Genomic DNA, 13,854 nt, shown 5'->3' with positions numbered 1-13,854 from the left:
CGGGGGGCACTCTCCTCCTCGGGGGGGCACTACCCTCCTCGGGGGGCACTCCCCTCCTCGGGGGGCCACGGCTCTCCCTGTCGGGGAGGTCAGGGCGCAGGCAGCCGCACCACGGAGCTCTGGGAAGGGCTGCCAGATAATGTAGCTCGATCAAGCACTTATTCAGCACCTACTGTGTGCCAGACGCTGCTCATGTGTGAGAACCTGGTCTAAGCCGAATGAACGGCGCAGAGCCCAGGGGTGGGGTCGGTGGGGCTGTCTTAGCCACGCGAATGAGCCTGCTCCTGTCTGTCCGTCTGTTCATCCGTCCGTCCGTCTGTCTGCTGCCCGTCTCTCCAAGCATGCATTCCCGTAACTTGCCCTCGGATGAAAGGCTCTCCCGTGACCACGCTAACTCTCTTCTCCATTTCTTTATCCTTCAGAGGAGCCGCCCGGTGTGGCCAGCCCTTACCCTGCCTCCGACCGTACGTTGCTTGCCTCCCGCCGGGGAGGGGGTTCCTGGGCCGGGGCTCTTTGGGGCTCAGGGCAGGTGGGGTGCTGGGCGACGGCCTTTTCAGGGTAGGGTGGTCCGGGCAGGAGACAGGGACCCCAGACATCCATTAAGCACCAGCTGTGGGACTGCAACGAATTAAAATCCCTCCTCCCAGGGAGCTTTCATTCCTATTTTATCTTTAAAATTTGTTCCAACTTTATCCCTAACCTAATTAACCCAATTAACCTAACCCAGAGCCTAGAGTTGATTTGGAGATTGGAGGACTTTGCTTTTCTTCCTCCCCTTTCTCCCAGGGAGCAGGAGACCATGACCCTGGGGGGGAGAGAGCCCCTCCTTTTCCCTAGCAGGAGGATGCAGTCTTTCCTAGGCCTGGCCTTTGGGGCGGGATCTGGCCTAAGATCTGAAATGAGCATCACTTGCTTTAGCCGTTTCTCCCACCCGAAGCCTGGCGGGCAATGATCCCAAAGGGGGCTTTGCGTGGGACACAGGGCAGGGGCAGCCTGAGGTGGCCAAGTGGCATTCTGTGGAGACTGAAATTTAGTGTTGGGTGGAGCCGAGGCCTGGGGGAGGAGAAGCGACAACAGCTGGTGATTCAGACTCGGGGGTAAAGATCGGGGGTCAAGGCCAAGGAGGCAGAATGAGGGCTTGGCGGCTAAGGGTCGGGTGGGGAGTGAGCGGCGGCGAGGGGAGCCTGGCCCAGGCCGGGCGGTGTGCCGCGCTCTCCCCTCCCTGTGACGGCTTCTCTCCTGTGGCTTCCTAGTTGACGACGGGCTGGGTTTCCTCCCCACCTTTGGGCCTTGCTACGTGAACCTTTATGGCAGCCCCAGAGAATTCACCGGCTTTCCTGACCCCTACGAGGAGCTCAATCTAGGCAAGGTGAGTCCGAGGCTGCGCCGTGGAGGATGGATGAGGGGAGGGGCGGGGAGCAGTCTTGGGGGCCGGGCTGTCCAGCGGGGAAGGATGAGTTAACTCTCCAGGACCCGTCCATTAGCTCCTGGCTATGATGGATTACGTAATAAGCACCTACTGTGTGCCAGGCTCTGTGCCAAGCCAAAAAGACACAAAAGCGATGCAAAAGGAGGCAAAGACGGCTTCTTCCTGGGGCCGTCGCCTCGGACAGCGACCGCTCCCCCTCAAGTGTTCCCTGTTTCGCGCCTCGCCAGCTGAGCCATCCCTGGCAATGCCGCTGGCGCTGCATTTCCAAGCCTTTCCCGCGTAGGAGACCCAGGCCCAACAGACGCCCTCTCATGTGTTTGCCCTGGAACGGGGGCTGGCAGACACAGGCTTAATTAGAGAATCAGCAAGCGCTCTGCGCCAAGCTCCGTGTCGTTATCCCGTGGGGGCGGCTGGGAGCGGACTCCCCCGGGACGCCTCTGTCTGGGCTCCTTTTCGGGCCCGAGTCTGGCCTTCCCGGACTCCCTGAGGAACCCGACTTCGTTTCCTGGGTCTTCACCCGATTTTCCTTCTGACTTAAACCACCCCCTGCCCTCTTTCTTCTCCCCGGCCTCGGAAGACACAGATCTTTCTAAGGGGCCGGCCCAAAGCCCCCAGAGCCCGGGCCGAAGGCCCAACTCGTGCCCTGTGCGCGGGCCACTTCCTCTCCACGCTCCCCTCTCCTTGCCTTTCGCGCGCTGTTCTCCTGGATGTCTTGATTGTTTTTTGCATTTTGTATTTGGCCCAGCCGGGTTTTACTCCTTCAGCCTAAAACTCCTCCCCTCGCTCTCCACCCGTGCTCCCAGCCTGTCCAAAGTGGGTGAATGGTCTGGGACGGCCACGAAGGCCGGACGGGAGGGGCTCCTCTTCTGTCCCCGGATAATCACACTCGGAGCCCGCACTCAGCAAATGCCCCAGTCAGGAACCACTAGCGGGTTTCTAGGCCACGTGCGCAAACGAGGGCTTTGTCTCTGCCAGTGCTGAGCCCCCGAGAGGGTCCGGGTTTGGGCCCGGGTCTCCTGGACTTAAAGAATGAGATGCTCCAGAGTCGGCTCTGGGTCTTGGGCTCTGGCCAACGCCCCGGGCAGGAGCCCCTGGTCAGCCTTCGGATCAGGGAGCTCACCTCTGACCTCTCACCTGCACGGGAGCCGACCGAGGCAAGGTCACGTGACTGACACACATTCGCGTGCAGAAGGCACGGATCTGCCGACTCTTCACTTTGGCCTTAACCAGACTTGGTTCTTCGCCTGAACGACCGCGGGGAGAAGATGGCGGGTGGGCGGGGGAATTCCCTCTCCCCAGCGTCCTCCCCTCATGGCCTTTGGGCCCCCGGAATGGGCTCTGGGGAACAGCTGAGTCCTCCCCAGGCCGAACGCCCCTCCCCCACTGGGCCAGCCTCCCCTTCCCAACCAGTGTGGACAAACTCCCGTTGCTTCCTCCCAGGGAGAAGGCGTGGCCTATCGGGGCCGGCTGCTGCTGTCCCTGGAGACCAAGCTGGTGGAGCACACAGAACAGCGGGTGGACAACATTCATGGAGATGACATCCTGCGGGTGGAGGTATCAGCGGTGGGACCAGAAAGGGGGCCCCCGGGCCGCTGTGAACATTCCGGACCCCTCTGTGGGCATCGGTTCGCTTTGCTAGTTAGTGCGAGGAGCCTGAGGTTCTGGGTTCGAATCCTGGCTTGGGGCAGATGTCCTCATCTCTCCGGGCCCGTTGTTCTCATCTGCCAAATCGGGGGGTTTACCTGTATGACCCCTAATGACCCTTTTGGTTCTAGAGCTTTCTTTGTGCCATCCCCAGTGGGGATTAAAATTGTGGTGATTGAATGAGAAAATGGGAAGTGATACAAGCTGCAGCTGCTGTGTTTACATAATAGGAATATTATAATTTTGGGGGGGAGAACCTGTTATTCGTTAGCATGAGAACTCCCAATATGGAAATTCCTTCCATTGATGCAAATCAGCACCTGCTGAGGCACTTACAGGTGAAGTGACTTATCCAGAGTCACACGGTGGGTATGAGACGGGGCATGGACTTGGGTCCTCGTGGTCCTGAGGCTCTTCTGAAACTGACCCATCATCACCATCACCATCGTCGTCGTCACTGTAGACCTGGGAACTCTCGGTGTGGGAATGCCTCCTCCCAGGGGAGAAGCGAGGGTCCCGCCCAGGGTCCCGCACGTGGCAGGGGCAGAACAGCTGTGCCCACCGAGAGGCGGGGGCCCCTCCCAGCTCTGCCTTCGGTGGGGGACAGGACGGAGAGAACCTCCCACCCCTGGGCACGTCGCCCTCAGTCTCCCTCTCGGCAGAAGGGGCAGCAGTGTGGGTGGCCCCGGGGTCCCCCCAGTCCGGAGCCGAGGGCTCCCCAGGCTGCCCCTCCCTCACTGAGGCCCGGGGGGGGGTTTGCGTGGGCCCCGGCAGCGAGCCCCCCGACCTCTCCTGTCCCCCCTCAGAAGTACCTCAGGAGGCGCAAGTACTCGCTGTTCGCCACCTTCTACTCGGCCACCATGCTGCAGGACGTGGACGACGCCATCCAGTTCGAGGTCAGCATCGGGAATTACGGGAACAAGTTCGACACGACCTGCCTCCCGCTGGCCTCCACCACCCAGTACAGCCGCGCCGTGTTCGATGGTGAGCCCCGGGGCCTTGGCGCGGGCGTGGGGGGCAGGGCCTGGGTCCCCTTAACTCGTCCTTTGTGTTCCCCGGGGCTCAGCTCCCAGGGGCCTCCGCTGGTGGGAGTCATTAGCTTGTGCCTCTTTTTGCATTTCCCAGGCTTACTACTGGGCCTGGCGCATAGTGGGCGCTTAATGAACATTTGTTCACTGAATTGAACTTCAAGTGCCTGCACCTTGGGGGCCTCTGCCCTAGGCAAAGCACCCCAACCTAACTGGGGCTCACTTCTTATTTTGGTCCTCGCCTCTGCCAGCTCCTCCTTCCCCTCCTCCCCCCTTTCTGTCTCTCTGTGTCTGTCTCTCTGTCTCTCTCTGTGTCTCTGTCTCTGTCTCTCTGTCTCTCTCTCTCCCCTCTCCCTCTCTGTCTCTGTCTCTCTCTCTGTGTCTCTGTCTCTCTCTGTGTCTCTGTCTCTGTCTCTCTCTCTCCCCTCTCCCTCTCTGTCTCTGTCTCTCTCTGTGTCTCTGTCTCTCTCTGTGTCTCTGTCTCTGTCTCTCTCTCTCTCCCCTCTCCCTCTCTGTCTCTCTGTCTCTCTCTGTCTCTGTCTCTCCGTGTCTCTGTCTCTCTGTCTGTCTGTCTCTCTCTGTGTCTCTGTCTCTGTCTCTCTCTGTGTCTCTGTCTCTGTCTCTCTCTGTGTCTCTGTCTCTCTGTGTCTCTGTCTCTGTCTCTCTGTGTCTCTGTCTCTGTCTCTGTCTCTCTCTCTCCCCTCTCCCTCTCTGTCTGTCTCTGTCTCTCTCCCCTCTCCCTCTCTGTCTGTCTCTGTCTCTCTGTCTCTCTGTCTCTGTCTCTGTCTCTGTCTCCCTCTCTGTCTGTCTCTGTCTCTCTGTCTCTGTCTCTCTCTGTGTCTGTCTCTCTGTCTCTGTGTCTCTGTCTCTCTCTCTCTGTCTCTCTCTGTGTCTCTGTCTCTCTCTGTCTCTCTCTGTGTCTCTGTCTCTCTCTGTATCTCTGTCTCTGTCTCTCTGTCTCTCTCTCTCCCCTCTCCCTCTCTGTCTCTCTGTCTCTGTCTCTCTCTCTCTCTCTGTGTCTCTGTCTCTGTTTCTCTCCCTCTCTGTCTCCCTCCCCCCTCCCTTCCCCCCATGACTGACCAGGGCCACACAGCCACTGAGGGTCAGAGGCAGGACCTGACCCTGGCTCTTCCTGACCCCTGTCCTCTGACCTGCAGTGCATGCTGGTACAGTTAACAGCTCTTCTCTGAAAGTGCAGGACGCCCTTTTTACCTTTAAGGACATTTTCTTCATGGCTTTCTTCACACCACACGCTCACCAGCCGTGACTGGGGGGCTGGCGGTGACTGTCGGCACCGGGGGTGTAAATGCTCGCACACTGGCCGTGGGCGCCCCGCCCCCGCCCTGCAGGTGCCCCACAGATGCCAGTTGTTACTCTTGTCCTGCTGGGCACTTGGCAGCCGCCGGCCTTTCCTCTGCTCTCATCCTACCCCGCCCCGTTTCTGACGGGATCCTCTTGTCCTTTGCCCCTCCGGGCATCCCCCGGGAGCCTCGGCCAGTGCCTCCCGGCTGTGTCCGGCCCCTCCCCCCTCCCGGTGCTCCCTGACCAGGCCAGCAGGAGCCCGCAGCTGGGGACGAGGGCACAGCTGGGCAGCGCTCCTGGCGCGCTCTCCACCACCATTGTTGACTCGGGCTCTGGGCCCAAACCACCGGGGACGCTGCCCCGGCCGCATCTGGGGCACCGGCAAGGCTGGCAGGGGCCCGGCTCCGCTCGTGCGGCTCCCCGTCGCCAAGGCCAACAGCTCGGGCCGCCCGCCCCTGTGCCGGCTCCCCCTGAGGTGGACCGGCCTCGGGCGGGGAGCGGCCCCGGAGCGGCCCATGGGAGAAGGGACGCGGGCGGAGGAGTCTCTCTGGTCACTAGAGAGCCGAGGGCGCGCTGCCACGCCCCCCGCTCCCAGGACTGGCCGCGCAGGCTGTCCGTCTCCGGGAGGGCGGGGCCTTTCCCCCCTCCCCCGCTCCGTCCCACCTCCCCCCTCCTCCCCAGGGTGTCACTACTACTACCTGCCCTGGGGCAACGTGAAGCCCGTGGTCGTGCTGTCCTCGTACTGGGAGGACATCAGCCACCGGACGGACACGCAGAACCAGCTGCTGAGCATCGCGGACCAGCTGGTGAGCAGGCGCCCCGGCCCCAGCTCCGTGAGCCCGTGTCCTGCCCAACTCCTGAGCCCCGGCCCCTCCTGGGCCCCAGCTCCCTGAGCCCCGGCCCCGGCCCGGAGCCCCTGTCCTGCCCAGCTCCTGAGCCCCGGCCCCGGGCCTCCCCCTTCTCAGGCAGAGAAGAGTCCAAGAAAACCCCCCCAAAAAATTTAAAAATGGAGGGAGGGGGTTTCTCAGGGGACACATGGAAACGGCCCCTCCCTCCCCCCCAGAGGGGCGGGAGACTCACTCGCCTTAAAGCGCCAGAGCAAGGCCAGCTCTCGCTATGGGGGAGAGCCGCTCCGGCGGCTGGGCCCTGCCCCGCTCCCAAGGCCCAGTTAATGGGGACCCAGCGCGCCGGCCGGGGCCGGGCCGGGGCCGGGCCGGGGGTCACCCGCTCTCTCCTTGCCCCCCGTGGGGCCTTTAGGAAGCCGGCCTGAATCAGGTCCACGTGGCCCTCAAGGCTCACTTCCCCGCGGAAGACCTCGACGGCCTCGTGGCGCAGGTGATCGACACCCTCATCTCCGACTGCAGGTATTTGCGGCTTTTCTCGCCGCCCCGCCCCCCAGCGCCCCGCCCCCGAAGCCTATCCCCCAATGCCCTCTCCCTCCCGACGCCCCGCCCCTTTCCCCCCATGCTCAGGCCCTCCTAGGAGGGAGCGAAGGCGGCCCAGCCCGGCTGGGGGGGGAGGGGGCACGCCCCGCCTCCCGGTGCCCTCGGAGGCTTCAGAGCCGATGCACGGGGTCTAAGAGGGGATGTTCGGGGCGGGCCGTAAATCAGGAGCCCGGACCCCTGAAGGGGCAGCTCTGACTCGGGACCCCCGAGGGGATCTCCAGAGCTGCCCGGAGCTGCCCCTCGGCCCCACGTCCCCGGCCCTGCGGGGCTGCTCTTCCCTCCCCCACAGGTGGCGAGGCGGGCTCAGGGTCAAGGGTCAGAGTGCGAGCTCTGGATTGGGAGGGCAGGGAGGGCAGCGTGGGGCCGGACGGCGTCCGTAAGGCTCTTAGTGAGCGCGGGGCACACAGTAGGCGCTCTTTAAATGCTTAGTGTCTTCCCTCCTCACCCTGAGTGTGGAATGAAGGCTGGGGCGGAAGGGAAGGGAGAGATGCGCCAGCTGGGGGGGCCTCGCTCTGCGTGTGGGAGACTGGGGGGAGGGGGCTCAGCCCGCTTCAGTCACACAGGGGGTCCCGAGGCAGGATCTGTGGCCCAGGCCCGGCTGGCCTTTCTGTCAGGTAAAGCTGTGCCTGTGGGCAGCAAGTGGGCCATGCTTCCCTACACAAAGTGTGAAGAAGGTGGGTCCTGCAGGTGCCGCAGGCTGTTCTCAGTCATCCCTCAGGGCAGCAAAGATTTCTGGGCAAGGTGCTGTCTTTGGGGAGCCCGCTGGGGGGGCATCCCGGGCAGCCCATGCCCATATACCATCCCATGCCCGCATGCCAGCCCATGCCCATGTGCCAACCCCTGCCCACATGCCAGCCCATGCCCACATGCCAACCCCTGCCCACGTGCCAGCCATCCAGCCTTGGGGGGCAGTGGAGGGTCCTGCGGCAACTCCCACACTCAGGAACCCTCCAACAAGTGCTTGTTAAGGGCTCCTTATGGGGCGAGGATGTGGGTGGGGTGCAAGGGCAAAGGGCTCCCGCCCCCAGGGAGCTGCTGTTCTGGGGGGCAAGGGTTCCCTTTCTCCCTTTTGGGAAAGGCTTCTCTGATGTTTCCCTCCCTTCTCAGCTGCTTTAGATCAGGGGCTCCCCAAAGGCAGGAACTGGGTCTCCCCATTAGATTGGGGCCCCCCAAAGGTGGGGTCTGTTTCCCCATTAGATCGGGGGCCCCCCAAAGGCAGGAGCTGGGTCTCCCCCCAGTCCTTGGTGCGCTGGGTAGTTCCTGTCCCACGGGAGGCGGGGGGCTCTGGGGCTCGGTCCCAGACACCCTTGGGGATTGTTCCGAGGCGCCCTCCCCTCCCGGGCCGGGTCTCCCGGCCCTGTTCCCAAAGCCAGACAGAGCGCTCTGGGCCCGCCACCTCTGGCAGTGTCTGCGCCTCTCCTTGTCCCCCCTCCTGGGCAGATACCGAGGGCTGACTGTCCCGGCCTCCCCCCCCCCAGCTTTCCTGGAGCAGGAGGGGCCGGGGGGGGCGCCAGGGGCTTGCTCAGAGCGCCTTGGCTGGGCTCTCGGCCTCCCTGAAACCCTCCCCTCGGTGGCCGGCCTCCCGGCCTCCCCCGGCCGCCGTCCCTCAGCTGCAGACATAAATCACATCCGGGCTTCTTCCAGGGGCTGCCTGGGCTTCCCCGCGCCGCCCCCGGCCCCCTCACCGGCAGGCGGGGCCCCTCCAGGAAGGCCCACGGGCCTCAGAGCCAGCCCCGGCCGAGCTACGTGACCCGAACCAGGCCCCGGGCTCCGGTTTCCCCGAGCTGGAGCTGGCGCTCGGTCCCCCCTCCCCGCCCGTCCCGCTTCGAAATTCAATTAAAAAAAATAACAGGAAAAATGTCGAGCGGCCGCCGGCTGCCAAGGCAGCGTGTCTGGGGCGGGCGCGGGCGCTGGTGCCGCTCGGGCGGTAATTGCTTCTGCATCGCTCGGGAGCTTGGCAGGGAAATAAATCAGCGTGGAGCCGGGAGCGGGGAGCCCAGACGGCCTTCTGCTGTCTCCGCTGGGGGGGGGGGGCGGCGGGGGACGAGCCCCCCCGGCTGGAGCCCCTCACCCAAAGGGGAGGCTTTGGACTTGGGGGGCTTGTGGTCTCCCCTCCCCAGGGGGAGCCTCGATTCTGACGGGGGCAAAGGCTTCCCCCCTGCCCTCAGGGAGCCCCCGCCCAGTGAGGGGAGAGCCTCCCCCCGGTCTGGCGACCTGCTCCTCACCCACTTGGGGGCGCTCGGGGTCAGGGGATCCCCGGAGGGGCCCGTGGGGAGCGGGGCTCCTGGCCATTAACCTGCCCGGTCTCTGCCACACGTCGGGGGCCTCCCGCAGACGTGGAACTTACTGCTCAAACGTGAGTGGGCTGCAGGCCCTTTGGCACCTGGTTGTGAGTTCGAATCTGGACTCAGGCACTCACTCTGGTGCCTGTGGGCTAGTCAATAGGCCCCTTTTCCCTCAGTTTCCTCATCTGTGAGATGGGAACAATAACAGCGCCTTCCTCCCAGTTATTGTGAAACTCAGATGGGATAATGTTTGTGACGCGCCAAGCAGAAGGCTCAGCACGTAGTAGGCACTGTATCAGGGAAACATTTATGAAGCGCCTACTGTGCACCGAGTGCTGGGGACACAGAGACGTACATTCTAGGGGCCTCCCTTCAGAGATGAGGCTGCAGGGGCGCACACCACTAGGCCGTGGGAGCATCAGATACCCCTGATCAAGCTCAGCGCCCCCCCAAGGGCCCCCAGCGAGGCGCAGTGGGAGCCTGCCGGACTTGGGGCCGCGAGGAGGGTCCGGCCCCCTGGCCAAGAGTCTCCCTCCGGCTTCTGAGACTCGGTTTCCTCATCTGTAAGTGGGAACAATAATTCCCGCGCTGTCACGGGGAAAGCACTTTGTAAGCTGGGGACAAACTACGTTTTCTTGGGGCTTCTTAAAGACCTCGTGTGGCTCCCGCTGGCACCTGGGCCCGGGCGCCCCCCGAGGGTGAGGGGGCACTTCCGGCGCCCACGCGTCGCTTCTTTCTCCTCCGCGCAGCCAGCCCCTGGTGGACGTCAGGGAGAAGCCGGCGGCCACGCACCTGGACCACTACCTGTACCGCCGGCGGGTCAGCACCCTGAGCCAGATCGTGCACACGGCCCTGGAGCTGAAGCACGCCGGCGCCCGCGACGACCTGATGGCCGCCCTGGAGCAGGCCGAGGACTGGCTGCTGCGCCTGCGGGCCCTGGCCGAGGAGGTAGCTGTGCGGGGGTCTGGGGTTGGAGGCTCTGAGGCCCTTCTCTCTCCGGGGGTCCCTCTCTCCGGGGGCCCCTCTCCCTAGGGTTGGGGGCTCTGGGGGGCCCCTCTCTCTGGGGGCTCTCTCTCCGGGGGCCCCTCTCACTAGGGTTGGAGGCTCTGAGGCCCTTCTCTCTCCGGGGGTTCCTCTCCCTAGGGTTGGGGGCTCTGGGGGCCCTCTCTCCGGGGGCCTCTTTCTCTGGGGGTCCCTCTCCCTAGGGTTGGGGGCTCTGAGGCCCTTCTCTCTCTGGGGGCCTCTCTCTCCGGGGGTCTCTCTCCCTAGGGTTGGGGGCTCTGAGGCCCTTCTCTCTCCGGGGGTCCCTCTCTCTGGGGTCCCTCTCCCTAGGGTTGGGGGCTCTGGGGGGCCCCTCTCTCTGGGGGCCCTCTCTCTCTGGGGGCCCTCTCTCCGGGGGCCCCTCTCCCTAGGGTTGGGGACTCTGGGGGCCCTCTCTCTCTGGGGACCCTCTCTCTGGGGGCCCCTCTCCCTAGGGTTGGGGACCCCCTGAGCTACTTCGGTGTATCTTGGGCCCGACCTTCCCCTTTAGGCCTTTGGTTTCCTCGGTCCTAGCTGAGGGAACAATGGCGGCCCTGTCCCAGTCGTTGGGAAGCCGGGGTGAGATGGCGCTGGTCCCGTGCCATCCCTGAGTAGGGCCAGGGAGAGGCTGGCTGGCAGTGCTACGGGCCCCCTCTCTCACAGCGCACCGGGACCCCCGGAACATCCACCCTTCCCATCCCTGTGAGAGTGTATGAGGCGATGGGAGCCCCTCCCCCCGTCTCCAGGAGCCCCCTCCGCCCCGGCGGGGCTGGCCAGTGCTTAGTGACTGGTTTATGGGGGGGCGGTCAGGGAATCTTGCTCACTGATCCACGGCCCAGGGGGAGATGACGGTTCCTAAGGAGGGGGAACCTGCTCTCCCAGGAGTTAAGCAGAGCCGGAGGGTCCCAGGAAGTCCTGGGTGGCCAAGCCCCGCTCATTGTGTGGGAGGGGAAACTGAGGCACAGAGCCCGGAGGTCTCTCCAGAGGGGCGTGGGGAGGGGTCCCGTCCTCCCGGGGGGGGCAGGGAGCTCCCCGCAGAGGGAGGCCAGTGGGCCGGGCCGGGGATGGTGGAAGCGGCTGATTTATTGCAGTCCGTGCTGGGGGAGGGAGTGGGAGGGGGGAGGGAGAGGGAAGGCTGGGGAGAAGAATTTCCGGAGGAGTTCACTTTCCCAAAGACTGGGGGGGCTTGGAAGTCGGGAGGATTCCAAGGCCCAAGGAAGGCTTCCAGAAACATTCGTCCTCCAGAGCTCGCGTTGGACTCCTTCCCTGCGAAAAGCAGCTCCGGCTGCAGCTGGTTAGCACAGTGGTTAGACCCGGTCCTGACGGGACCAAGGTTATGGCTCCTGTCTCCGTCTGGGCCACAGAGCCAGAGACCGCCGCTCCGTGACCCCATTCGGAGACCCCTCCCCTCGCCGAGCGCCTCAAGTAGGATACCTTAGGGGCGACTTTTAGACTAAAGGAGACATTAGTTTTTAAAAAGGTGCTTAGCACAGTGACCCAACACATAGTAGGCGCTATATAAGTGCCTAGTGCCTCTCTGCTACTGTTCATAGAATCCCCCGATCTTGGCACATAGTAGGTTCTCTGTATAAGTGCCTAGTGCCTCTCTATTACAGGTCATAGAATCCCCCTGATCTTGGCACAGAGTAGGCTCTCTGTGTAAGTGCCTAGTGCCTCTCTATTACAGGTCATAGAATCCCCCTGATCTTGGCACATAGTAGGTTCTCTGTGTAAGTGCCTAGTGCCTCTCTATTACAGTTCATAGAATCCCCCTGATCTTGGCACATAGTAGGCTCTCTATAAGTGCCTAGTGCCTCTCTATTACAGTTCATAGAATCCCCCTGATCTTGGCACATAGTAGGCTCTCTGTATAAGTGCCTAGTGCCTCTCTATTACAGGTCATAGAATCCCCCTGATCTTGGCACATAGTAGGCTCTCTGTATAAGTGCCTAGTGCCTCTCTATTACAGGTCATAGAATCCCCCTGATCTTGGCACATAGTAGGCTCTCTGTATAAGTGCCTAGTGCCTCTCTGCTACTGTTCATAGAATCCCCCTGATCTTGGCACATAGTAGGCTCTCTGTATAAGTGCCTAGTGCCTCTCTGCTACTGTTCATAGAATCCCCCTGATCTTGGCACATAGTAGGCTCTCTATAAGTGCCTAGTGCCTCTCTACTACAGGTCATAGAATCCCCCTGATCTTGGCACATAGTAGGCTCTCTGTATAAGTGCCTAGTGCCTCTCTACTACAGGTCATAGAACCCCCTGATCTTGGCACATAGTAGGCTCTCTGTATAAGTGCCTAGTGCCTCTCTGCTACTGTTCATAGAATCCCCCTGATCTTGGCACATAGTAGGCTCTCTGTATAAGTGCCTAGTGCCTCTCTGCTACTGTTCATAGAATCCCCCTGATCTTGGCACATAGTAGGCTCTCTATAAGTGCCTAGTGCCTCTCTACTACAGGTCATAGAATCCCCCTGATCTTGGCACATAGTAGGCTCTCTGTATAAGTGCCTAGTGCCTCTCTACTACAGGTCATAGAACCCCCTGATCTTATTCATAAATTGTTCCCTCATCCTGGTCATACTCATTTTTTCTGGAGAATAGACTTACTCTGGGGCACAGATGACCCCAGTCGGAACCAAACGGGCGAGGATTTATTGAGCGCCATCTGTATGTAGGTGCTGTGTGCTAGGTGCCCCCGAGGAGCTGTGCTGGGAGGGAGCATCCCTGCGGAGCTCAGTGTGTACAGAAGGGCCTGTGACTTCCCGGTGATCGGCCCAGGGGCTCCCAGGTCGGGACCTTTTTGGCAGTTTGCAGCCCCAGCCCGTAGCCATCACGTTACTCGCCCAGGATGATGTCGTCATAGGGGCCAAAGGCAGGATTCGAATCCAGGTCTTCCTTGGCTCCAGAGCCAGCTCCTTCTCCGATCCAGGGCTGCAGGTGGAGCCAGAAAACCACCCATTAACCTTCTCTTTACTGGATCTTTAGTTACCAGTTAAACATTTCCCAGCCCCCCCCTTCTCTCCCACAACCAGGTGGGCTGTCGCCAGAGGGAGCCATAGAGAGGGGCCCGAGGGTCCTACGGAAGGAGGCCCTTAGGGGCACTTGGGGGAGGAAGGGGATCCATGAGAAAGAGCCTCCTGGGGCTGGGGAACAGCCTGAGCAAAGACGTGGAGGTGGGGGGTGGGATGTTGCATAAGGGGAGCGGCGGGGGGGCTCGTTTGCCCAAACACTCCGGTCCAGAGCCAGCCCCAGACACTTCCTCGCTGTGTGGGCCCGTCTGCCTCGGTTTCCTCATCTGTAAAACGGGCATCAGCCTGGCACCTGCTTCCCAGGGCTATTGTGGGATCCGGTGAGATGGCGGCTGTAAAGCGCTTTGCCAGCCTTCGAGGGCCGTGCGAGGATCAGTCGTGGCTAAGAGAAAAGCTGTCCTGAGTCCCTCCCTGCGCCGAGTCCCTCCCTGTGAGTCCCTCCCTGCGCCCAGGCCCCCGCTGTGCCCGGTGGGGGAGGGGGCGGGACGTGCGCGAGGCCCTGCCTCCGACAGCGTCCGGGAGACCGTGGTGTTAGGAGAGGTCGGCCCAAGTCTTCAATGGCCTCGATCTAATTACTGGGAAATTTGCTTTTTCCCTCACAGGGAGGCTGGGGTAATAACCCTCACCCCAAACCTCACAGGGTCAGGGCAGCACCTCCCTCCCAGGGA

General features: G+C 62.4%; 1 protein-coding gene across 22 annotated transcripts in view; it reads left to right on the top strand.

The window, feature by feature from the left end:
* The window catches only part of DYSF (dysferlin), a 225,227-nt gene that overhangs the window by 113,759 nt on the left and 97,614 nt on the right, over window positions 1–13,854 (top strand). For 13 of the 22 annotated variants that reach the window (XM_051974284.1, XM_051974291.1, XM_051974294.1 and 10 more), the window contains 7 exons: window positions 423–464; window positions 1,254–1,369; window positions 2,870–2,983; window positions 3,880–4,057; window positions 6,085–6,209; window positions 6,661–6,767; window positions 9,883–10,081. In XM_051974284.1, the coding sequence (XP_051830244.1) occupies window positions 423–464; window positions 1,254–1,369; window positions 2,870–2,983; window positions 3,880–4,057; window positions 6,085–6,209; window positions 6,661–6,767; window positions 9,883–10,081 (881 nt within the window). The remainder of the gene's footprint in view (window positions 1–422; window positions 465–1,253; window positions 1,370–2,869; window positions 2,984–3,879; window positions 4,058–6,084; window positions 6,210–6,660; window positions 6,768–9,882; window positions 10,082–13,854) is intronic. The other 9 variants (XM_051974304.1, XM_051974297.1, XM_051974306.1 and 6 more) reach the window with 1 other exon arrangement.

The sequence above is a fragment of the Antechinus flavipes genome, chromosome 2, assembly GCF_016432865.1.
Source record: "Antechinus flavipes isolate AdamAnt ecotype Samford, QLD, Australia chromosome 2, AdamAnt_v2, whole genome shotgun sequence".
Classification (NCBI taxonomy): domain Eukaryota; kingdom Metazoa; phylum Chordata; class Mammalia; order Dasyuromorphia; family Dasyuridae; genus Antechinus; species Antechinus flavipes.
This window is presented reverse-complemented; position numbering and strand designations above follow the sequence as displayed.